Below are 26,997 nucleotides of genomic sequence, written 5' to 3'. Positions count from 1 at the left end.
TTTTATTAACATCATAAGTTAAACTACTAATATCTGCCAACAATGAAAATGCATACATTAATAAACATTAATACTGAAGAGATCAGTTCATGACCCAGCTGGAAGTTGCTGTAGACAAGTTGAACACCACTGCCTTTGAGGTATGGGAAGGGGAAATGTGTATGTATGGAGTAATGAGGCCCCTCAGACTATGTGGCCACTCAGCAAGTCAGCAGCATGGATAAAAATGATCTTTTTGCCTCTTTCCAATAAATCATCCTGCTGCAATAAATTTTTATAAACAAAAATATAAAATATATGATAGGCACCTCGTTTCTTCTAATTATTTACACAAATTAATCCCTATGGCACTATTATAAGCTGCTATCCTCACTACACATGTGTAAAAAGATGCAAAGTAATTCTTTTATGATCATTCAGAAGAATCAGTAGCAAAGATTAAATGTTACTGACTTTTTATCCTAACTAATATTACTGACTTTGTATCTCGGCTCTTGGGCCGAGAACCAAGTGCCTAGATAAACACCAAGTTCCAAAGAGAAGTCATAATATGTAAGACACCATTAGAAATATTCATATTAGTAAATCATTTCACATATGATTAGCAAACATGCTAAATCAAAACTACAGGCACAGGTAACAAATACATTTTTCCCCTTCATGTTACCAATACCAGTGATTCAGGGGTTTCTAAATATTTTAGCCTGACTCAAGATTCATTAAATAGTACATTGCATGTAAGTATACAAGAAAACTGTTCGACACAAATTTTCTTTCAACTGACAAGAATAAGTATGTTTCTGGTTACCTAGCACAATCACTATGAAGAACAAGGGTCCCTAACAAGTAGGAAAAGATCTACTGGTACACCAAGATCTGGTTATCTGTGTCCAGCTACCCCTTCTTTCCAACCACTGCCCCCAGTGCTGACCACCACAGTCTATAGAGATACACAATGGCAGAACATTTGCAGCCAACAACATTGCAACATTCTTTCTCCTGCTTTCATTTGAGACCAACATGTTGATCCTAACCTTCCAAAAGTTCTAATAGTTCAGGAAAATACTAAATTACATGCATCTCAAAAGTACATATAAGACTTGGGGGAAAGCTCCTGCAGTAAAGAGTCAGTGTTAAAAAATTAGTAATTCTGACCTATCCTGGCAAATATATATTTACCTTTGGGCATTACCATCCTTTCTTTTCATGATAAAATGGAGAAATAAGAATGTGCTAATTCCAGGGCACCTGGGCAGCTCAGCTGGTCAAGCATCTGCCTTCAGCTCAGATCATGATCCCAGGGTCCTAGGATGGAGGCACCCTGCTAAGCAGAGAGCCTGCTTCTCTGTCTCCCTTTGCCTGCTGCCCCTTTCCCCTGGCTTGTGCTTGTTCACACACTCTGTCAAATAAACAAAATCTTAAAAAAAAAAAAAAAAAAAACAAAAAGAAAGTGTTAATTCTGACTTGACTCTCAGAATTAAAACACCAGAACAGATATCTACAAAATCCTATAATCTTCCTTTGTTACAGAGTTAGGCACCAGTAACCCTGAACAGTTTCCCCTATAACTTGCTGTGTGGCCGTGGGCAAGTCACTTAACCTCTTTGGGATGCAGTTTCCTCATCTGTAAATTGAATAATAATATATATTTATTTTTAGGAGGATAATGAGAATACCCTTAATTCATAGGACAACGGGTAAAAACCAAAGAAGAATAAAAAACAAGATACTGCCTCACAGTAATGAGTATTCTATAAATATGTGCAATTATTATTACACTCGGTCTTTTAAATGTCATAGAAATCACTGTTTATAATTTCACCTGTTTACAGGCTGATAATAGACTTCCTGGGATTTCATTCTATCATTATAAGAAGAAAAAACACAATTGGAAACATAATGGGAGAACTGCATCTCCTTATCTTTTTACCACATGCTATTAATAATATACATTCCACAGGCTTTACCACATCATACCTCTAGTAAAATGTAGTATCATACAGTGAATGGGAGTTTTGGAATCAACAGATTTTAATCCCAACATTATCTGTCACTAGCTGTGTGAACTTAAGAAAGATATTTAATGTCTCTGACCCTGACCTATAGTTTCCTCAACTGTAAAATGTCAATAATAATAGTACTTACCTCAGAATTATTGTGGTGATGATATCTATATAGTGGTAAGTATGGTAACTGATACATTATAACTATTAATATTATTACTTCTCTTTTCAGGAAATGGCAAACACCCTGAAGCCCTCTCATACCCTATACTGTTCTCACTTTTTAAACTGATGATCATAAAAAAAAAATACGTGCAGAAATACAAGCTACAGGTAGCAGGCAATTTAGGTATAATAAAAATTCCAAAGTACCATAAGAAATATGTCTATTCACAGAAGAGGAGACCTCTTAAAGCAGGTCTTGAATATACACAACTATCTAGTTATTTGGAGTTATTCAACAGAGACTCTATGAAATGGACTTTGCTCACAATGTCTCATGATGACCTTAAGTGGTTTTATCCCATTAGATTCTCATGTCTAAAAATCAATATATAAGCTGTGTAGCAGTGCAGATAGCTTTAACAATCACTGCCGAACAATATAGTGTTTTTTTCTATAGTGTTTCACATGAGTATCAGTTTCCCCAAATGAATGCTAAGCTAGAAGCTACAGAAGTCTTCATTCTTTAGTAATGATGCCAATGACATTAGACTGATAACCATGAATATGACTCATTCATTCAATAAATATTTATTTAATGCTTACTGCATCCCAGGCACTGTACCATGCCCGAAGAATAGAAGAGTACTTAACAAAGTACATGGGTAATGTCTTCCCTAGAGATCTTAGTCTAGAGGAGAGGATAAACCAATAATTACAGTGCTATAATGGAAAAACACAGGATGCTATGGAAGCACATAGTAGTACATCTAACCAAGGAGGTAGAGGTAGGAGGAGAAGGTAAAGGGAGGCCATGAAAAATTTCCTGGAGAACATTTAACCAGAGGCTTAAATGCAGGCAAGACAGACTAAAGTATATATAAGAAACTAAAAGAAGTTCTTTATAGCTGAAGCATTCAGATTAATGTGGGTCATAGGAGGCTTTTGTAAATCATGCTGAGTCAGGATGTAATGTAGGAACTTACACATATAATAAAAATCATTACCACTTTAAAACAATTAATTGTATTTCTGTATATCAGTGAAAAGTAGAAGATAAAATTTAAACATATTTACAATAGTATCATAAAACATCAAAAAATAGAAATATATTCAATGAATCATGGGAAGCATCCACATGCTAACAATTAGTTTATTTCAGTAACGTTTTATAAAGGAGATTTTAATAAACAAAGGCATATACCAATTACTTGAATTGGAAGAATCAGTAAAGATTTTCATTATCCCTACATATATATGGATAAGCAATTTCCATATTCCTACCATATATCTACATTTAATATATGTAGTACCAATAAAATACTAGCCAGATTTTCTTTTCTGTGTAGAAATTCATATGAAAATGCAAAAGGACAAGAATAAGCTGGTTATTGGTCATGTGAATGGCCACAGACTCTATTTATATGAAATGTTCAAAACAGGCCAGCCATTAAAAAAAAAAAAAAAGATTCCATCCTTGCCAAGATGAAGAAAGGTGATCTTGAAAAAGAACTAAGTGGAAGAACTTTACCAGATAGAAGACCAATTATAATACAAGAGAAATTAAAACAGTGCAATATTGGCAAAGGTATAGGTAGATAGATCCATGGAACAGAAGATGCTGTAACAGACACATTAGTACTTGGCCACCAGTTTATGACAAAAATGAACCTGCAGCATAAGGGAGAAAGGTTTTCAATAAATGGTACTGGGTCAATTGACTTTTTGTAGGAAAAAAAGGAATTTTATCTGATATCATATACAAAAAAATCAAATCCTGATGAACTGCAAATATAAATATAAAAAATAAAATAGGGGCGCCTGGGTGGCTCAGTGGTTGGGCATCTGCTTTTGGCTCAGGTTGCGATCCTGGGGTCCTGGGATGGAGTCCCACATTGGGCTCCTTGTAGGGAGGCTGCTTCTCCCTCTACCTATGTCTCTGCCTCTCTGTGTGTCTCTCATGAATGAGTAAATAAAATCCTTAAAAAAAAAAGTAAAATAGTAAAGTGCTTAAAAAACACAGAGTAAAACCTTTATGATATTAAAATCAGCAAATATTTCCTAAATAGGACATAAACAATCCTAAGTATAAAAGGAAAGACTGAAAAAAATGGAACTTCTGTTCATTTAAAGGCAACATTAAAGAATCAACTAGCAAGCCACAGAATGGGAGAATACATTTTTAAATGTATATTTCAAACAAAGAACCTTATCTATAAAATATATAGAGAGCCTGTCCAAAAAGAAAAAAGAAAGGCCAAGGGGGAGGGCATGTTGTATAGCAGGAAGACTCCAACAGGTACTTCACAGAAGAGTGTATCTCATTCAGCAAGAAACATGAAATAGCATTCAACTTCATTAGTTTTCAGGGATATCAAAATTTAAACTGTGAGGAGATACTACAACTTACCCCTAGAAAGGCTAAAATACAAAAGACAGAAAAGTACCAAGTGCTGACAAGGATACAGGACAAAAGATCTAATACACTAAAAAAAAAAAAAAAAAAAAAAAGATCTAATACACTGGTGGGTGGAAGAGATAAACTGGGCATAAGTGCTTTGGAAAACTTTTGGACACAATTTACTAAAGCTGAAGATATGCCTATCTTGTGACTATATAATTCTGCTTCTAAGTTTATATCCAACAGAAATGCATGAAAAGAAAGTCCTCTTAAAGCATGTATGAGACAGTTCATGGAAGTATTATCTAATAGTTCTGAACCAGAAATTACCAAAAGCCAAAATGAATAAATTCATAATTATATTTGCATAATGGAATATTATCGGCGGTAAGAATGAACTAAGACTAAATTATATGCAGGTTAGGATGAAACTTACAAACAAAATGTTGAACAGAAGCCAGCACATAAAATGTACATATTACATGATCTTACTTGCATAAAGCTCAAGATGAAGCAAAACCAATTTTGGTGTAATAAGTCAAGGTAATGGTTAGTCTGGCTGGAGATGTCCTAAACAGAAAGGAAGATGAAGCTTCTGAGATTCTGGGCTCTTTGTAATACTCTGTTTCCCAGTAGAGATGCTGCTCATGTAAGTGTGCTCATTTTGAAATACAGTGTGTGTGTGCGTTTGTACACGTTTTTGTATGTATCACCTTCAAAATACTTCCAAAAGCTTTTTTTTTTTAAGATTTTATTTATTTATTCATGACACACACACACACACACACACACACACACACACATAGAGGCAGAGACACAGGCAGAGGGAGAAGCAGGCTCCATGCAGGAAGCCCGATGCGGGACTCAATCCCGGGAATCCAGAATCACACCCTGGGCAGAAGGCAGGTGCTAAACCACTGAGCCACCCAGGCATCCCCCCACCAAAAGCTTTTTTAAATTGTATCAGCATATTTGTACAAAGATGACTATGTGAGCCTACCAAGAAGAAAAAAGAAAGACTGAATGTAAGGGTTAGGTTGTTTCTATGGTATTTTTACTCACCTTTGTCCTGTAATGCAATTTGTTGCTTATGCAGTAATGCCACCTCTCGTCCCAAAGCTTTCTTCTGTCTTTCCAGTTCATTTCGAAGCACCAAAATTTTTAATTGCAAGCACTCAGTTTGTTTTCTCTAAATGATTTAAAAGCACAGGTAAATTTATGAATATGAAAGTCATGACTAGGAACAATTATACATTTACAGTATTTCCAAATGAATAATGGCCTAAAGCACTTTAATATTCATCTAATTTATAGATCTCTTGAGTAACTTAATTATCAACACCTGCCATTTTAATGGAAAGACTAGAGATAAAAGCAAAGAATAAACCTGGAGTCTGGGGACAGGTCTTTCTAAGAACCAAAAAAAAACACTACAAAATATCTCAGGCCTTTTCCCTGAGATCACAATACAATTAAGACAAGAAATAAATTTTTAGAAATGGAGTTCTCAAAAACTCAATCATAGAGATACCACAGGATCCACCAATTCTATTGCTTAGGTATACACCCAAGAGAACCGAAAACATGTCCATACAGAAACCTGAATATGAACTTTCATAGCAGCATTATTTATAATAGCCAAATGGTGGATTCAATCCAAATGTCCATCTTCTGATGAACAGGAAAAAAATGTGGTACATCCATACAATAGAATATTATCTGGCAATAAAAGAAACGAAGTACTGATGAATGTTATAACATGGTTGAGCCTTGAAAACAATATACTGGGGTGCCTGGGTGGCTCAGTCAGTTACGTGTCTGCCTTTAGCTCAGGTCATAATCTCAGGGTGCTGGGATCTAGCCTGGGTCAAGTCCCCACTCAGCAGAGTCTACTTCTCCTTCTTCCTCTGCTTCTCCCCCTTCTTGTGCTCTTTCTTTCACACTCTCTCTCAAATAAATAAATAAAACGAAAGAAAGAAAGAAAGAAAGAAAGAAAGAAAGAAAGAAAGAAAGAAAGAAAGAAAGAAAGAAAACACTATGCTAAATGAAAGAAGCCAGTTTAAAAAAGCCACGAACTCCATTTATATAAAATGTCTATATTAGGCAAATCCATAGAAACAAAAAATTTCCATCTCTGCCAAACTGAACCAAGGTGCTCTAATATCCCACAGATTTCAGAGAAAGTTAAGCAGGGCCCTGGGGCTTTCCCCTCTCTAGGTGGTAACCAATCCTATCAGTGGACATCACAGGGGGAGCCTAGACTTATAGCAATAATGAGATAATCCTTTCCTCCCTGCTGGAGGAGGGAAGCTTGGTGGAAAGCGAGAACTTTCCTTACCATATAGTGTTGATGAAGCCACCCTATTCAGCATGCTATCAGTGGAGGCCATGTGGGGAACAATATCAAAGTACTTGTATACCTCCCAGCCAGGTATTAGTAGTGGAGGCCTAATGGAGAGCTGGAACTCCCAGTCCTGGTCCAAAGTAAGAAGGCCCCATTTTCCAACACACCTGCTACTTGGGTGTCAATGGAAGCTGCTTGAGCAACCTGGATTTTTAAGCCCACCTGGCAGTAATGAGATAGCATCTTTCCCTTCCCTATTAGAGAAAGAGGTGTCAGAAAAAGCCAGATAAAACAGGTTTAAGTAAGATCCAGAGGCTCATAATATCCAAAATGTACATGTTTCAATCAAAAATTACTCATACCAAGAAATAGAAAGATGTCAAAGTAAATGAAAAAGGATAATTAATACCAATATCAATACTGAGATGACAGACATGTTACAATTATCTGACAAAGACCTGGGAGCAACTATCATAAAAGTGCTTCAATAACAATTTAGAACATCCTTAAAACAAACGAAAAAACAGAACATCTTGGTAAAGAAACAAAGTCTCAGTCAAGAAACTGAAGATATAAAAATAAAATCAAATAGAAGTTTTACAACTGAAAATATCTGGAATAAAAGACTTAGTGAATGAGCTCAACAGCAGAATGTAGGAGACAGAGAAAAAAATCTTTAAGCTGGAAAATAAAACAATAGAAACTACCTAAACTAAATAAGACAGAGAAAATAGGCTGTAAAATAACAAAGCCTCACGATGTGTGGAACTGTATCTAAAGATCTAATATTTGTATTATCAAGTACAGGGAGGAAAGAAGAATAAAGCAGAAATGAATAAGCGCTCATAGAAATAATGATGAAAAACTTCCCAAATTAGGTAGAGTAAATACATCTACAGATTCAAGAAGTTAGTGAACCCCAAAGAGAATAAATTAAATGGAGAAAATTACAAAATAAATAAAACCAAAAGCTGGGTTTTTGAAAAGGCCAATAACTTTGATAAAATCTAGCCAGGCTAACCAAGAAAACAAGAGAAGATAGCAATTACTAATATGAGGAATGAAAAAGGAGCCATCAAAACTGATCCTATGGACATTAGAAGAATAATTAAAGAATACTATAAACAACTCTATGGCTACAAATTTGGCAACTTAGATGAAAGGGACTAATTCCTTGAAAGACAATCTACTAAAACTCATGCTAGAAGAAATAATCTGAAAGGGCTTATATATGAAATAATTAAATCAATAAATAACAGCACTTTAAAATAGAAAAGTACAGGCCCAGATGGTTTCACTGGTGAATTTTACCAAACATATAAATAAATAATACTATTCTTTTAACACTCTTCTAAAATATTAAAGAAATTCCTAACTCATTTTAGGAGGTCAGCATCACTCTAACACCAAAATCAAACTAAGACATCACTAGAAAGGAAAATTACAGACCAATCTCTCATAAACACAGATGCAAATTCATCAACAAAATAGTAGCAAATCAAATCCAACAACGTTTAAGAAGAATTATACACCACAGCCAAAGGAACTTATTCAACATATGCAAAGCAGGTTGAACATTCAGTGATCAATGAAATTCACCACATCAACCATGCTAAAAAAGAAAAGTCATATAATCATATCAATACATGCTTAAAGAACATATAACAAAATTCAACACTGATTTATGATAAAAACTCTCAGCAAACTAAGAATAAAGGAAAACTTTCTCAACTTTGAAGAATATTTGCCAGAAAACGTACAGCTAACATCACAGAGATCTTCCACAACTTGATGGGGTTAGTCCTAATAACCCCATCATAAGTTAAAAATATTTTAAGTTAAAAAAATATTTTAAGTTGAAATACATTTAATACATTTAACCTACTAAACACCACAGCTTAGCCTCGCCTACCTTAAGTGTTCTCAGAACATATACAATAATCTACAGTTAGGTAAAATCATGTAATACAAAACCTATTCTATAATAAAGTGTTAAATATGTCATGTAATTTATTAAATACTGTACTTAAAGGGAAACAAGGATGGTTGCATGGGTACACAATGCTTGTAAGTGTATCAGTTGTTTACTCTAATGATTATATGGCTGGCTGACTGACAATTGCGGTTTGTTACCCCTGCCAGACATCATACCATATACTGCTAGCCTGGAGAAAAAAATCAAAATCCAAAATTTGAAGTATAATTTCTAGTGAATGCCTATCACTTTCATACCATCATAAAGTCAAATCTTACATCAGGGATCATCCATACTTAATTATAGGAAACGAGACACTTTCTCCCTACATTAGAGAACAAGGCAAGGATGTCCCCTTTCACCACACTATCATACATCTACTAAAAATCCTAACTATGCAGTACAACAAGAAAAGGAAATAAAGGCATACAGACTGGGAAAAAAAGGAATAAAATCATCTTTGTTTACAGATGATTTGATTACCTATGTAGAAAATCTCAAAGAATCAACCCCCCTCACCCCAAAAAAAAAACAAAACTCAAAGCCTCCTGGAAGTAAAAAATGATTATAGCAAGGCTGCACAATCCAGGGTTAATACACAAAAGTCCATATTTTTCTTATGTAACAGCAAGGAACAATTAGAATATGAAATTTAAAACACAACATTACATTAGAAATTCAAAAAATGACATATTGAGGTATAAGTCTAACAAAATATGTATAAGACTAAAATGAAGAAAACTGGAAAACTGATGAAAAAAATCAAAGGAAAGCCAAATAAATGAATGTCCATATTCATGGACAGGGAGACAATATTATTAAGAGTTCAATTTTTCCCAACTTGATCTATAGATCCAGTGAAATCCCAGCAAATTATTTTGTTTATACCAACAAACTGATTCTCAAGTTTATATAGAAAGGCAAATAAACCAGAATAGCTCAATACTGAAAAAGAATAAAGTTAGAAGACTGACACTATCTAATGCTAAAACTTACCATAAAGCTACAATAATCAAGACAGTGTGACATGGGCACAGAATAGACAAATAAATGCACAGAACAGAATAGATGACCTGGAAACACATACAAGCACAAATACAGTCAACTGATTTTTGTCAAAGGAACAAAAGCAATTCAAAGCAAAAAGGATAGCCTTTACACCAAATGGTGCTATAACCATTGGACAGCCACATACAAAAACAAAATGAAACAGAACATTTAGATATAGACCTTACACCTTTCAGAAAAATTAACTCAAAATGGACCACAGAACTAATGTAAAATAAAAAAATTATCATATCTGGGGTACCTGGGTGGTTCAATAGATTAAGTATCCGACTCCTGATTTTGATTCAGGTCATGATCTCAGGGTCGTGGGATCAAGCCCCGTGACAGGCTCTGCACTCAGTCCAGAGTCTGCTTGTCCCTCTCTCTCTGCTCCTCCCCCACCCCCAGTCAAATCATGAATAAAATTTTTTTAAATTATCATACCAATTCTAGAAGATAACACTGGAAAATTTAGAGGACTTTACATACAAATCAAATACATGATTATGAAAGAAGAAACTAAGGTGGCCTTCTGTAAAATTAAAACTTCTGCTCTGTAAAAACCACTATTAAAAGAATGAAAAGCTACAAACTGGATGACAATACTTAAAAATGACCTATTTAATAAAAGAATCATATCCAAAATATACACAAAAACTCTAAAAGCCCAACAATAAGTAAACAACCCAATTTAAAAATCTCATCAAAGAAGGCCAATATGCATATGAAAAGATGCTCAACACCATGTCATAAAGAAACTGCAAACTACAACAGTGAAATGCCATATATATATATATATATATATATATATATATATACATTAATATCCAAAATACTGACAATACTAAGTGCTGGCAAGGATATGGACCAATAGGAATTGTCGTTTATTGTTGGTGGCAGTGCAAAACCGTATAGGCACTTTAAAAGATGGTCTGGCATTTTCTTACAAAACTAAACATAGGCTTACTATACGATCCAGGAATCATGCTCCAGGATATTTACTTGTTGAGCTGAAAATTCACATCCACACAAAAATCTACACATGAATGTTTTATAGCAGCTTTACTAATAATTATTTGACATATGCAAGGCAAGTTGCAAAACTTGGAAGCAACCAAGATGCACTTCAATAGCTCAATAGTTAAACAAACTGTAGCATATATATACAATGGAGTACTGTTCAGCAACAAAAAGAAATGAGCTATCAAGCTATGAAAAGTCATGGAGGAACCTTAGTTGCATACTGCTAAGTAAAAGAAGTCAACCTGAAAAGGCTACATACTATTTGATTCCAACTACATGACATTCCTGGAAAAGGTAAAACTATGGAGACAGTAAAAAGATCAGTGGTGCCAAGGGTCTCTAAGAGAGGGGGAAAAGGATGGTAGATTCATCCTAGAGGATTTCTAGGCCAGTGAAATTACACTGCATGATACTGCAATGGTGGATACATGACACTGTGCATTTGTCAAAACCTAGAGAACTCTGTATGTTAGTAAATTGAACACCAATAAAAAATAAATAAAAAAAATTAAAAAAAAAAGGAAACTGACTTAACATATCATTTCAGTAATCATCATTGTAAATAAACATTTCTTAAAAACCTCATTAAAGACCAGGCATTGTATGATGGAAAAAAAAAACAAAAAACAAAACCTAGAGAACTAGGGAACCCTGGGTGGCTCAGCAGTTTGGTGCCTGCCTGCCTTCGGAGTCCTGGGATTGAGTCCCGCACTGGGCTCCCTGCATGGAGCCTGCTTCTCCCTCTGCCTGTGTCTCTGCCTCTCTCTCTCTCTCTCTCTCTCTCTCTCTCTCATTCTCTCTGTGCGTGTGTCTCTCATGAATAAATAAATAATCTTAAAAAAAAACCCTAAGAACTGTACAACACAGAGCAAACCCTAACAGAAACTACAGACGTAAGTTAATAATATTGTATGAATATTGATTCAACAATTGTAACAAATATACCATTCTGATATAAGATGTTAACAATAAAAGAAACTAGGAGAAGAGGGGAAATACTTTCTGTACAATTTTTCTGTAAACCTAAAACTATTCTAAAAAATAAAGCTTATTTCTTAAATGATAGAACCATACTTCAAAAAGTCAATTTTACTGAATGTTCATTTAATAAAACAAATCCCAGACACATTCTATTAGAGATAAAATTAAGTTTGCTAAATAAGTTTGTTAACTTATCTTTCCATTAAAATACTTCCTACTTAATTAAACCTATGAAACCAGAATCAAAACTTTACTCAGACTCCCTTTTAATCCAAATGTCTTTGGAGGCCAGAATTTGCCTCCAGATAAAATCTGAAATCTGCCCCCACAACAAACATATACAGGTGCTTGCACACGTTTACATTCACCCACAATTACTGTGCTATGAATGTGTGTGTCCTTCTCTCCTGGTCTTTATCAATAGTGTCAGTAATATACTTTATATGATTTTCCATGACATGCATCTTAACCAAACTAGTAATATTTGGCTGTACCTAATAAATTCTTGTCTCCTTCCTAAGACATACACTAATTAAAACTGTAATGAGAAAAGAAACCTTTTCATTAAATAAATTAAATATGATGAAAGTCAGCATCTCTATTTGATTCACATATAATGAAGAAGCAAAGGCACTCAGTGGGATGAGTAATGGTATAACCTTGTTGAAGCAAAGGGCATGGAAAATGACTTCGCAGTTGTGTGGAAAGTAGAGCTATCATTTCTCACCCAAAATGCTTTCTTCCTCATCACTGAAATACTGATTCTAAACAGATGGCATGATCATCTGTTAAAGACATTCAAGCCAAGAAAACAAGCTGAAAAGCTTATTTCCAATCATCATTATTATATTTGACTGGAAAACCCTATGAAATATAAAACATTCCTACGCAATTTTTCTTGAACAAAGCAAATATTTATGAAGGGCATACTACGTGCTTCTAAAGAGGTTGGGTCTAACGGTGATAAAAGCCATCTTGCCCTGTCAACCCACTGTAAAAGCAAAGACCAAAGGCCATGAGGTTGTTTATCATTAAAGAAAAAGGAACCAAGAAACAATTTGGGTTTCTTGGTGTGATCATGGCACACTATGGCGTTTTTACATCACTGAGAAAAAACATACGCAAATTTTTAGGAAGTAATCTTTTCTCACAAAGAAGTGTTCCATTTTCATAACTTGAATTTCTCCACAAAATATGCAAACTGAATTCTAAACTGAATTTTTTGGAGGGAAAAAGCCCCTCCAAAAAGGGGAAAATAACTTTTCACAGAATACAGATATGCCTACTTAGAGGGTTGATCTGCTCTATTCCAGGGTACATGCTCAGATTGGGAAGCATTTTCTAGAATCAAAGAATCAAGGGTACAAGTTAATCTAAATACTAAACTGATACAGGAAGGCATGTTTACAGTGTGTTTGGTCCATGTGCAGAAACTGGCCCACTTGCAGAAATTTATCAAGTCATTCAAAACCAGCATAGCTGGCTCTAATTTCTGATGAGTAAACAAATCTGCCCAAGTGGGATCTGGTTTAGCTTCCTTTCTAATGCACTGAACAAAAGTGCTCAAAGACCTTAATGTTTCATAAGTATCTTCTAATGGGTTTCCGTGTTTTATTTATCTGTTTACTCCTAGTTAAATTTTATTTATTTATTTATTTATGATAGTCACAGAGAGAGAGAGAGAGAGGCAGAGCACAGGCAGAGGGAGAAGCAGGCTCCATGCACCGGGAGCCCGATGTGGGATTCGATCCTGGGTCTCCAGGATCGCGCCCTGGGCCAAAGGCAGGCGCCAAACCGCTGCGCCACCCAGGGATCCCTGTTTACTCCTAGTTAATATCACATGTGCATCTCCAGTGGATCACTTTTAATTGGATTTTGGTGTTTTTATGCAACATGTATCTGCTCTGAAAATCACAGCAAATTCATCTATTTGCAAGCACACACATTCTTATTTTGGGGTCTTTACAAAGACAATGATGGGCAACGTTAAAGACTCATTTCAGAATGACAGACTAATTTGTAAATGACATACTAAAGGAAACAATTTTCTTTAGATCACATTAGAGCTAAAAAGTCTTAGACAAAATTTTCTCAAAGCATGGTCCAGGAAACCATGAGAATTTCTGAGGCCATTTTAGAGTCTGTGGGATCAAAAATATTTTCATATTACTACTAAGCTGCTATCTCATTTTTTCACTCTTATTTTCTTATAACTGTATAGCAGAGCTTTCCAGAATTTCTAAGATTTGTGGTATCACAACAGATTTATTGCAGAAATAAATGTGAGAATCCATCTGTCTTTTATTAACCTAGGCATCATCAACAGATATATGCTAAGTTCTTTGAGGTCTCAATAATTTTTAAGAGTATAAAGGAGTCTTGAGACCAAAAAGTTTGAGAATGGTGGCTTAGGGCACATTTATCTATATTGGTTTTCCCACAAAACCTGGAAATAATTAGCAATCTGGGAAAAAAAGTTTTAGAACTATGGCAGTTGTCCTATGAGAACAAATTTGCTTTTAAACGTCATGCATAGGTTCTTTCTATTGCACTTACATCTTCTCAATCACTAAGAAAGGGAAAATATTTTCCTAGAAAATACTTAATCTAATCCAGTAATATCACAGACTCAGTGGCAATATAAGGCCTAGAACCCAGGACCAGCCAGGAAGATAAAGGCAAAGATATATAATAATAAAACATCCAAGTTCTACTTCCACTGTGTGAGAATAAGCACCTAACAAATTGGTCCTCTCATAAATAATAGCTATAGATTCTATATACAAAAAGCTACTACTTGATGATTCTGGAAATTGATCAGTGACAGGTAAATTTTGGAGACTCTGGACCTGCTGCAAGCAACCAACACACAGAGTGAATTTCCCCTTTTCTGTAGCGTTGTCCTGAAGGTGGCTGCGGTAAAACTCCAATGAAAAACAACTAGCTTTCTGGCCAAAGGAACGAGGGGAAAGAGATCACACAATCGAGGCCACCAGAACAGAAGAAGGCAGAAAATGGACATCCCAGATTCTGTTTATAAATATGTTTTTTAAAATATTTTATTTATTTATTCAGGAGAGACAGAGAGAGAGAGAGAGAGAGAGGCAGACACAGGCAGAGGAAGAAGCAGGTCCCACGCAGGGAGCCCAATGCTGAACTCGATCCCAGGTCTCCAGGACCACGCCCTGGGCCGAAGGCAGGTGCCAAACTGCTGAGCCATCCAGGGATCCCCTCAGATTCTGTTTAAATTCAATATGAGTCTCTGAATCCTCAACCACACATGTATGAGGCATACAGAAAGCAGCTGTGCCTGAGGGTAAAAGTACTGAACTGAATGAAATCTGAGCCAAGGTCCACTGCAGGCAGAGCAGTTCCAGCCTAAACAAGTTAACTACCTACTAAAATGAAAACATCAATACTCTTCAGAATAAAGTAACAAAATCCAGAGAGTCCACAAAATCTCGTTCACATTGTCCAGGATACTATGCAGTATTACTCAATATATGATATGAAGAGCCAGGAAAATGTGACTCACTCTCTAGGGAAAAGACAACCAATATATGCCAATCACAAGATAACCCAGATGTCAGAATTACCATACAAAGCCACAATTACAAATATGGTGTAAGAAAAAGTAAAATATTCTTATAAAGAATAAAAAGATGAAATCTCAGTCAAGTATCAGAAAAAGTAAAATACTCTCATAATGAATAAAAAGATATGAAATCTCAGCACAGCACTAGAAAATATTAAAAGCAGAGACTTCTGCTTTTGGTCAAGATGGAATAGGAAAAAGGAACGCTGCTCAACTAATTTTACCAGGTTACCGTAATTCTAATACCAACTGATAAATTTAAAACATTGTATTATAATATCTCTAACAAATATGCACAAACTCCTTAAATTATTTCCAGATCAAATCCAGCAAGATATCAAAAAAAAAAAAAAAGTATATATTGTAACAAATTCAGGTTTATTCCAGAAACATAATGTTAAACATCTGAAATTAAATTATGGAGAATCAAGGAGAAAAACCACATGATTATTTCAATAGATGCAGAAAAAGCATTTGACAAAATTCAACATCTCAGAAAGTAGGAATAAGAGGTAATTTCCTAACACCAATAAAGGGTGTTACTACCATTATACTTAATTAAGAAAGGATGAATCATTTCTCCCCACAATCAGGAACAAAGAAATGATTTCACTGCATCACTTTGATTGTATATAAGTTCTAGCTATTGAAATAAGTCAGAAGAATTAAATAATAAAGCACTCAAGACAGTCCAAGTTTGCAGGTATGATTGTTTACACAGAAAATCCCAATAAATATACAAAATAAGTATGATTTTAAAAAGTTAATAGAACAAGACCGCAAGATATTACGTTAATAAATTAAAAAGAATTCTTTGGTGTTGGTAAGAGGTAGACATATAGATCAGTGGAATAAAACAGAGAATCCAGAAATAGATGAACACATATTTGGTTAACTGATTTTAGACAAACACTTCAAAACAAGTAAATTAGGAAAGGAAAGACTGTTCAACAAATGATGTTAAATCAACTGCATATTCATTTAGAAAAAAATGAATCTTATTGAACTCATACACAAAAACCAGCTTGCGATGGATCATAGATCTAAATGTCAAGCCCAAAAATATAAAACTTTTATAATAAAACATAGAAGAAATTTTTTTTTTTTAAATTTATGATAGTCACACAGAGAGAGAGAGAGGCAGAGACATAGGCAGAAGGAGAAGCAGGCTCCATGCACCGGGAGCCCGACGTGGGATTCGATCCCGGGTCTCCAGGATCGCGCCCTGGGCCAAAGGCAGGCGCTAAACCACTGCGCCACCCAGGGATCCCCAAACATAGAAGAAATTGATGTGATTTCAGGTTAGTCAAAGATCTCCTATAAACAAAAAGCCATACCCATAAAATAACATTAAAAAATACACTGTATTTCATTGAATTTATAAACTTTTGCCCTTAGAAGGCACCATTAAGAACATGAAAAGGCAAGCCACAGAGCATAAGAAAATATTCCCAACATATATATCAGAAAAAGGACTTGTATCCAAAAAAAGAAAAATGCAAATATACCTGCAAATGTATGGATATACACACAATCCGCCACCCATTCACTTTAACACAAGAAGACAGATATCTCATTTAAAAATAAGGGGAAAATATATGAAACTACTTACATGTATACTAGGACTGAAAAAATAAGTTAATAAATTACAGATAATGGGAGCCAGGCTTCTCACTAACAGAAAAGATACTACAAATAAAGTGTAGGGTGAGAATTAACTCTATGGTGTTATAGTTGAAGGTATTAGCACAAACTCATGTTTAGCTTAATACATACATAGACATAGATACTTGTATATACATCAGCTCTGTCCACTGAGAGGGCCTAGAAGTAGTTACAACCCAATAGCTATAAGCAAACCCAGTGCCTAGTTCTTGTTTCTAAATACCATTACCCAATGACAGGAACACGACTCCTCAGAAAAAGGGCTAAATCAGGGCTGAGACAGAGAAAATACAAGATGAGCCTGGATCATATAGTGTCAGAAACCAAGGAAGTGTTTTAAAAAACAAATAAAAAAAGAGATCCATGTCAAAAGGACACAGGAGCCAACCTGAAAAAGCTCTTGATGCTACAAGTTGAGCAAGAAAACAAATAACATAGTATTTGTTTATAACCTAAAGAATAAAATAAATATATTCAAGTCCATACTAACGAGTAAATGACTGGATAATTAAATAAATGAGCAGGGGTGCAAATCTTCCTCACAAAGAATTCAAAATAACATATGTAGGCAGCCCCCCCTCTAGGAGGTAGAACACAAGTCCCCTTTACTGGAGTGAAGGCTGGACTTAGTATCTTGCTTTCAAAAAATTGAGTATGGAAAGGATACTCCAAAGTGTCCTTTGGATAGTATAGTGGATAAAGCTGGGGGACACTACCTTAACCAAGCAGTGATTCAGGTAAATATTAACAGTGATGAGTAAAGGTGATTTAAATATAGGAAGGAATGTGAAACTGTCATAGATCAGAGAAGCCTGGAAAGCATGACTGAATACAATGTGGTATCCTGGGCTGGATACTGGACCAAAAAAAGGACATCAGAATCCAGGTTAATCATGGCAAAACATAAGACAAATCCCAGTCAGGGAATGTTCTATAAAATACCTGACTAGTAATCCTCAAAACTGTCAAAGTCATTAAAAACAATGAAAGTCAGAAATTTTCACATCCAGGTAGAGTCTAAGGAAGCATGACTACTAACTGTAATAGTTTCCTGCATGGGATCCTGGCACAGAAAAAAACATTAGGTGAGAATTAAGGAAATTTGAAGGAAGCATGGATTTTGTGAATGATGATTTATCAGTACAGGTTTATTAATTGTAACAAATGTACCACATTTAGGTTAAATGTTAATAACAGGAGGACCTGGTTGTAGGGTATACTCCTTATACTATCTTTGTAGTAATTCTATAAGTCTACCACTGTTATAAAATAAAGTCTATTTGTTTAAAAGAAAGACATTTGTGGAAACACTGGTGAAACCTGAATGAAGCCCACAGTTAATGGTAATGTATCAATGTTAACTTCTTGGTTTGATGATGTACTATGTCAAATGTAACATGGTTATAGAAGAGGTTAATATTAGAGGAAACTGGATGAAAGTCAAATGGGAACTCTGAACTACTTTTGCAAGTTTTCTGTAAATCTAAATAGTTTCTTCTTTATTTCAAAGATTTTATCTATTTATTTGATAGAAAGAGAGAGAGCAAGCACAGGCACATAAGTGGAGGGGGAGGGGCCACAAGAGAGAGGAGAAGCAGACTGGGATCCTGACCTAAGCTGAAGGCAGACACATAACTGACTGAGCCACCAGGTGCCCCATTGTTTGTTTTTTTTATGGGTAAAAATACTTAAACTTACACTTCTTAAAGATTATACACATGACCAATAGATATGAAAAATGCTTATCATAAAAATGCAATTATAAATTAAAATAAGAAAACACTACACACATGAGAATAGCTAAAATTAAAAAGACTAACCTCTTAAATGAAATGGACAAATCCTTGACACACATGAGCTACTAAAGCTCACTCAAGAAGCAGAGAATTTCAATAACCCACAACTATTAAAGAACTAAACTCCTAGTTCAAAACCCACGAAGAAAATTCCAGGTCCAGATGGGTTCACTGGTAAATTCTACCAAACATTTAAGAAAAAATTCCAATTCTACACATATTCTTCTAGAAAGTAAAAGGAAAAACACTTCCCAACTCATTAGTTATGGCCAATATCACCCTGACAACAAAACTAGACACAGAGATTGTTAAGAAAACAAAACAACAGGCCAATATTCCCCCATGAATATAGATGCAAAAATCCTTTAAACATTTTAGCAAACTGAATCTGGCAATACACATAAAAAAGAATAATTCCAAATGAATAAGAGGGGCTTTCCCCAGGAATGCAACATTCAAAGTTTAATCAGTGTATTTGACTATCATAATACAAGAACATGAGGAAAAAATACAACTATCACAGATACGGGAAAGGCATTTGACAAAATCCATAATATATAAGCAAAAATTCAAAATGACAACAGGAGAAATTTCATAAGAAACATAATTAAATGTCACAAAGATATGTTAGCTATTGACATAGCATGGGAAGATGCTAAATCTTTAAAAGCCATCAAGTATGAACTCACTTTGTAATAATAGAGGTAGTTACATTTGATCTTACAAAGTAATCTGATTTCTTTCGGCATTAAGTATGCCTTCTGACTGCTTATACATAAGTTAAAATTATAGTCAATTCTTAAAAATTGAAAATGCTTGGGTTGGAGTATGATGACCTTGTAGCAATTAGGAAGGCAATGAGGAAAAAACATAATAGTAAAGGTTTCTAATTTGCCACAGATAAATCTTAGAGTGGAAAATTAACAAGTAAACGGCATTATTCCCTGAAACAAGACAAGTAAACCAAAATTTGTCTTTTCTAGTCAAATGATTATGGAAAAGTTGCTTCCTTTCTTCAGGCCTCATTCTCCATCCTTTTGTAAGGGTTTAATGCTCATTTAAAAAAATAAATAAAAAGACTAAGTACAGGTCCAAAATGGTGTCGCTTAGACCAAGTTGCTTAATGAATAATCTAACTGCAGTGTCAACCTTCTGTAGAAATGTAGTCTTATCTGGCCAGCCAGGAATTTTTCAAACTGTGCCAATAAGTTTGCCCCTTTGGCCCTCTCCATCCCTAAAAAAAGATGAAGCAATCTGCATGATAAGACACCTTACTTTTATCCCTAGAAGGTGGCCTTGCCTAGAACAATCCTTTTCTTTTGCTAATAACTTTCTTGCCCTACCATCCTTCTATAAAAACCTTCCATTTTGTAGGACTCTTTGGAGCTCCTCTCTACTTGCTCCTCTCTACTTGATGTCCCATTGATTCATGAATCAAAAAGCCAAGTGGAAATTCAAATTTCCCTGGTTGAATTTTGTTATTTAACATGCTAGATTCATTCCTAACTTCAGTATCTACTGAGGATCTATTATGTCAAATGCTTCTCTAGATACTGCTGAACACAGTAGTGAAGAAACAGACAAAATCCCTCCCCTCACACAGTTTAGGAGAGATAGACAAAATACCTATGAAAAGTATACAGCATGTTAAAGGGTAATAAATACTATGGAGAAAAAAACAGGTAAGGGAACAAAATGTACTGAGGAGGTGGTTTTAGTGAAGTTATACGGTAACTAGATGATTTCTAGGTTCACTTTCAGTTCAAAAATCAACAATTCTCTTCTATGTTGACCAGGCAGCATAAAAACACACAGTGAACCTATGAACCTGACCTCTTTAAACTCATACATTCTATCACCTTGCTCTGTGTGTCACCACTTATATTTTAGAAAAATAGGATTAAACATACATTTTTCCATACTGAGACAAAACATATGCTGTCATTTAATGAAATAAGTAATTTCCCAGTCTTGCCTTGGGAGATGAAAATAAGAGAGAAAAAGAAAACCTAGCAAGTTCTCCTCAGACAAAGGTTCTAAAAATGTGGCATTTCTCAACACTACAGAAACACTACAGATAGGATTAAAATTAGCTGCTTTTTCTCCTTTTCCAATATATTTGTGGTCTGGGTTTTCTTCCTTTACTGAGCCTGAGTTAAAACGAGGTGGTTTAACAGCTTCTCCAAAACAGAAGGCTTTCCATAGACAAGAAAAATCATATGAATAAGAATTACTACTATATTTATTGCAGCTACCATATTTTATATGTCTGCTCTGTGCCAGGTACAGCACTAGCCATTTTATACATCAGGTTGAATTACATGAAACTGCCATTTATGGGTTAAAATCAACAATTTTATATAGTTTAAATAACCATTCATCACCCATTCACTTCAAATTCCAGCGCTGGTGGTTAACTACATTGTGTTTCTATAGTTCTATTAATTTACTATCTTGGGCAAATCTTCAAGATAGTACAGAGTTTTTCTTTTTTAAGATTTTTATTTATTTATTTTTAAGAGAGAGTGAGAGTGCAAGAGTGGCGAGAGAGGCAAAGGGAGAAGCAGACTCTTTGCTGAGCAGGGAGCCCCATACGGACTTGATCCCAGGACCTTGGGATTATGACCTGAGCTAAAGGCAGACATTTAACTGACTGAGCCACCCAGGCACCGTAATGCAGAACTTTTGTTTGGAGATAAAAAGGCCTTCTCCTAAGTTGATAGTGCTATAAATGACAACTGGAAGATACTGCCAACCTATGAGAATGAGTTTGTACAAACAAATACTTAAAAGTTTTTTAGTTAAGACTTAATTAAGGATTTGAATTATATTTTAACTATCATAATCCATAGCACAAATTTCATCAAAAGCTACCCATAGCCATGTGGCTTCATTTGAGAAAAGTTCAATTTATTAGTTATGCCTACTATTCTGCTTACAAAGACAGAATCTTTATTCCAAAATTAATATATTTTTTCTACTAGAAAGAGCATAAAGCAACCCCAAATTATATTAATATCTTAAATCTGTCCATTTGGGTTAGAACTTCTGTTTCTTTGGAAATGCCTAATTAAAGGAATCTTTCCCAAAAAAGAGAACACTGTCCATAAGCAATCCTATTAATAAGTTCATTCCAAATAATTTTAAACTCATCTTCTAAAAGGAAATTAGTCCCTAAAGGCTTTTTTTTCCCTTCTGGCAGCTATTTCTTATTCACTATACAGTTCACGTCTAGAGTTCATATTGACAAGGCATTAATAAAATAGCTTTTAATTATTTTCTAAGTAATCGTACGTAATCTGAAGTTCTGTCTAGCAGTAAAAGGCAGGCACTTTGCATGTTGCATTATCAGGAGACGGGAAAGTGTTTTCTAACATTGAAATGCCAATATAAGTCACAGCAAAACATTAAAAGAAAAAATAACTACCTAAAGCTTTTTGAAAAAAATTAACTACTAATAAGAAGAATATAATGATCACATTTAGAAATCATGGAGTCTAAACAAGTAAATATATTTAAAAACCTACCAGTTCATTGCTTGTAGATGTGAGCCTTAGCTTTTCTTCAATTTCCTTTCCAATTTTCTGAACAGTTACCTGAGTCTGTTTAATTGCACACTGGGCTCTATGAAGCCTAGAAATAAAAGTTGCAGAAAAATTTAAGTGAGTTAACCATAACTCTTAACACAGAGTAACAAATGTAAATGGAACAAAATGAAGACAAACCTTCCATGATAAACAGAATTAGTAATAAACTCAAACTGATCATTTCATAATTCCCTAGCATATTTATAATGAAAGAAAAGGGATTACTACAGACCCTAAAAACATCCTTTCTATTCCTTCCCGCCTGCCCCATCTGATATATTGAGAGCTAAAATGGCAAACTCACAGGAATCTCGAAGACACCTTAGAAAATGATCTGGTTGAGGGGACCCAGGGTGGCTCAGTTGGTTGAGTGCCTGACTCTTGGTTTCAGCTCAGGTCATGATCTCATGGGTCAAGGGATGGAACCCCAAGTCAGGCTCTGCACTCAGTGGGGAATCTGCTTGAAGATTCTCTCTCTCTCTGCCCATCTCTCTCAAATAGATAAATAAATCTTTAAAAAGAAAATAATCTGGTTGAACCCTATCATGTTACAAAGATGTAAACTGAGGCCCAGAGAAATTAAGTGCTAAAGTCACCAGAAGAATATCACTCATAACAAGGCTAAATATTACTTATGGGGGGATCCCTGGGTGGCGCAGCGGTTTGGCGCCTGCCTTTGGCTCAGGGCGCGGTCCTGGAGACCCGGGATCGAATCCCACATCGGGCTCCCGGTGCATGGAGCCTGCTTCTCCCTCTGCCTGTGTTTCTGCCTCTCTCTCTCTCTCACTGTGTGCCTATCATAAATAAATAAAAGTTTAAAAAAAAATTAAAAAAAATAAATAAATATTACTTATGGGTATACACAAAGAAAAAAAAGAATTAACAATAACCCCAGTTAAAGCAGCAGCAGCCACTGTGAAACAGGAACACTGAAAAAATCAAGAACTATTTTTCTTTTTTGCTTTCATTATGAGTGTGTGTTTTTCTTAGTCTCTTGGTTTTCAAATATAGTTTATATATTTCTTATACATATACACAGCAAAAATGGTCAGATTGTCTTTATTTTTAGATGACATAATTTTCATATAATGAAAATGAATTCCATTAGTAATCTACAAAACAACTACTAGAACTCATAAGGTCACAGTATACAAGGTCAATATACAGAAATTCATTATATTTCTATATATGGGTCGATTGTTTCATAATCACAATTCCAATTTCAAAAGGCTTTCGTTTTTTTGTTAGAAATTAAAAAGCTGATACTATAATTTATACAGAAAAGCAAAGAATCTTCTAGATAAACCAAGATAAACTTTTTTTTTTATAAAACTACATAATCAAAACAATATGGTACTAGCATAATGATCAAAACAAAGATCAATGGAACAGAGTAAAGATTATATAAATAAAGCTACACATATATGGCCAATTGATTTCGGACAAAGGAACCCAAGCAAGTTAATAGAGAAAAGAAAGTTTTTTAAACAAACACTGGATAAACATAGGGGAGGAAAATTAATTTCATTCCTTACCTCACAGCACATGAAAAAATTAATTCAAGGATAGCACTGTAAACATAAACACTAAAATCATAAAGCTTATAGAAGAAATACAGAGAATCTTGCAATCTTGGGGGAGGTAAATATTTCATAGAGAAGGCATGAAAAGCACTAACCATAAAATTAAAAATAGACAAACTGGACTTAACAAAAATAAAAAATGCCTGTTCATCTAAAGATGCCATTAAGAAAATGATAAGCAGTCCACAGACTGGGAGAAAATACTTGCAAAACATCAATCTGACAAAGGACTGTGTCTGGAGTATATAAAGAACTCTTATAAATCAGTAACAAAAAGACAACTCAATTAAAAATGGGCAAAAAAATAAAATTTTTCACAAAGGTGAAATAAGAATGGCCAATAAGTACAGGGAAAGGTACTCAATGTCGTGGTCATCAAGAAAATGCAAATTAAAATCATTAGGAGGGGGATCCCTGGGTGGCTCAGAGGTTTAGTGCCTGCCTTCGGCCCAGGGCGTGATCCTGGAGTCCCGGGATCGAGTCCCACGTCAGGCTCCCTGCATGGAGCCTGCTTCTTCTCCCTCTGCCTGTATGTCTGCCTCTCTCTCTCTCTCTCTCTCTCTCTCTCATGAATAAATAAAATCTTTAAAAAAATAATAATAAAATAAAATCATAAGGAGGTACCACTTCATACCTGTTAGAATAGCTACAATTAAAATGACAACACCTAATACTAGCAAGGTTGTGGAGCGATTTTAACTTTCCACATTGCTGGTAAAGGTGTAGAAGAATACACTTTTGGGATACTTTTGGGAAACAGTTTCTTATAAAGTTAAACATCTGTCTAAACTATGACCCAGTATTTCTACTCTTAAGCATTTACTCAAGAAACGTAAAAACATATGTCTACACGAAGATTTATAGAAGACTGTTGATAGAAAACCACACAAGTGTCAAAAGGGAGAATTAATAAGCAAACTGAGGTATAATCATGAAATTTTACTCATCAATACAAAGGAAGACACCACTGGTACACATAACAATATGAATGAATCTCGAAAACATGATGTTGAGTGAAAAAAGCCAGAAAGCATACTGTATGATTCCACGTATACACAGTTCAGCCAGACAGCTGGTTGTCTATGTGGGGTGGGATTGATTGGTAGAGAACAGGGGGAACAAAGGAACTCCCTGAGGTGATGGAAATGCAGCATATATCTTTCCTGGGGTGAGGGTACACCGTTATACAAAGAATTGAAACTAATGATCTATGCATTTCAATGTATGTAAATTTTACCTCAATTTTTAAAAATTACTCACTAATCCTAACCTGAAAGATATCCTATACACAAGGTTAATTTTATTAGGGATCTACCGATCCCTCTGTCAACATTATGATGATGATGATGATGATGATGATGATGATGACGACGACGACGATGACGACACTAAAAATATTCATGATATAATCTGTACTTTCAGAAATTGCCTGATAGTTATCCTCAATTCATTATAGCTAGTTTGCTCATAAGATAAGTTACTCAGCAACTTCCTCGAGGATCCTATGGAATCCAACAGCGGTTATACTCCATCCTATTGCCTCTCGCTCTGGGAATATATGTGTACACACTCTCTTGATAGTAATATTCTCTCACAAAGTTGGCTCTACAGAAATTTAAAAGCAAGGAAAGCCCCTTGTAATTAATGTGGTCCCAGCATACATCTCCAGTCTTATTTCCTGACAGTTCTTACCCTTGTATGCTCAGCTTCCAGCAATTCTCCAAACACACCATGCCATTTCTTGTTTCTGTGCCTTTGAGTGAGCTGATCTACCTGCCTGTGAGTTTTCCCCATCTCTTACAGATAAGAATACTCCTGAGTCCATTAAAAAGGCAGTTCAAGCACCTTTTCAAAGATCTTTCTAGACTATTTTAGACAGTTGAAGGCACTCCTTACTCTAGAAATCTATGGCATCACGTCTACAAACCACTAACAAAGATTACAGAACCACATTTTATAGCAACTGTTTATTTCCCTACTAGATCTTTCTGAGGAAAAAAAAAAAATCTCGTATTTTTCTATATATTCCCAGTGCTTAGAACAGAATATGGCACAAAGGAGGCACTCAAAATATTTCTGCAGAGTGAATGTCAACTAACTCCTGAATATAAAAGCTCAGTCCCAAGATCTGATTATTTTTTACCAATATCAACTGGAGACTCTAAAAGATTAATGTGATCGTTTTCTATATTTATAACTTTAAAATATTATATCAAAACAAAATCAAATGAAGACCAATCAAGTAAGGAAACATGCAATTTTTACTAAAAAAGTTATCAGAATTCTAATAATAATAGGCATTATCAACTCAGAGCAGAAATCAACAAAATAGCCTGTTACTTTAAAAGGGGGGAAAATGCTGCCTGAAACTCACTGGTACTATGCAAACAACCTTGTCAAATGGTAAAGACTTTAAAAATAAAAATGATTCATGACCATAATTAATGTATGACTTCAACTATTTGGCTCTCACTGCCCCAGACGCTTTCTGATCTTACCTTAGGGGCTTAAAACACACAGACAGAGTCACATTTCCTCCAATCTTCAGTGTTATCCAAATAGACTTTCAGAGCCCCTGCTACATCAAGACAGAGCTAATAACGTCCCCCTTTCAAACTCAACAGAAGAATAAAAGTTTGATGTGTTTAGGCTTTTAAACATAACATGGGGCATCCCGATTCCCCTGGGGGTGAGGAGGTAAAGGACTGACAAGAAAAGAAACAACTACTTTACTTCCAAACCAGCTAGGCAGTTTCAGAGGAATGTTTCTTGATTTTGCAAACTATGAAATGATAGTATAAAGAAATATACATCATCTAGTCATCTGGTGACAGG

At 35.0% G+C, this 26,997-nt stretch overlaps 1 protein-coding gene across 6 annotated transcripts in view; it reads right to left on the bottom strand.

The window, feature by feature from the left end:
* UVRAG (UV radiation resistance associated) overlaps positions 1 to 26,997 on the bottom strand; it is a 312,994-nt gene that overhangs the window by 143,971 nt on the left and 142,026 nt on the right. For all 6 annotated transcript variants that reach the window (XR_012015697.1, XR_012015696.1, XM_072794671.1 and 3 more), the window contains exons 7-8: positions 22,520 to 22,625; positions 5,629 to 5,755 (exon numbers count right to left, since the gene is read on the bottom strand). Coding sequence is in view for 4 of the 6 variants with exons in the window: in XM_072794671.1 (XP_072650772.1) it covers positions 5,629 to 5,755; positions 22,520 to 22,625 (233 nt within the window). In the remaining 2 variants the exon portion in view is untranslated. The remainder of the gene's footprint in view (positions 1 to 5,628; positions 5,756 to 22,519; positions 22,626 to 26,997) is intronic.

Source organism: Canis lupus, chromosome 23 (genome assembly GCF_048164855.1).
Source record: "Canis lupus baileyi chromosome 23, mCanLup2.hap1, whole genome shotgun sequence".
NCBI classification, from domain to species: domain Eukaryota; kingdom Metazoa; phylum Chordata; class Mammalia; order Carnivora; family Canidae; genus Canis; species Canis lupus.
Note: the sequence above shows the minus strand (reverse complement) of the source record. Positions and strands in the feature narration are given on the sequence as shown.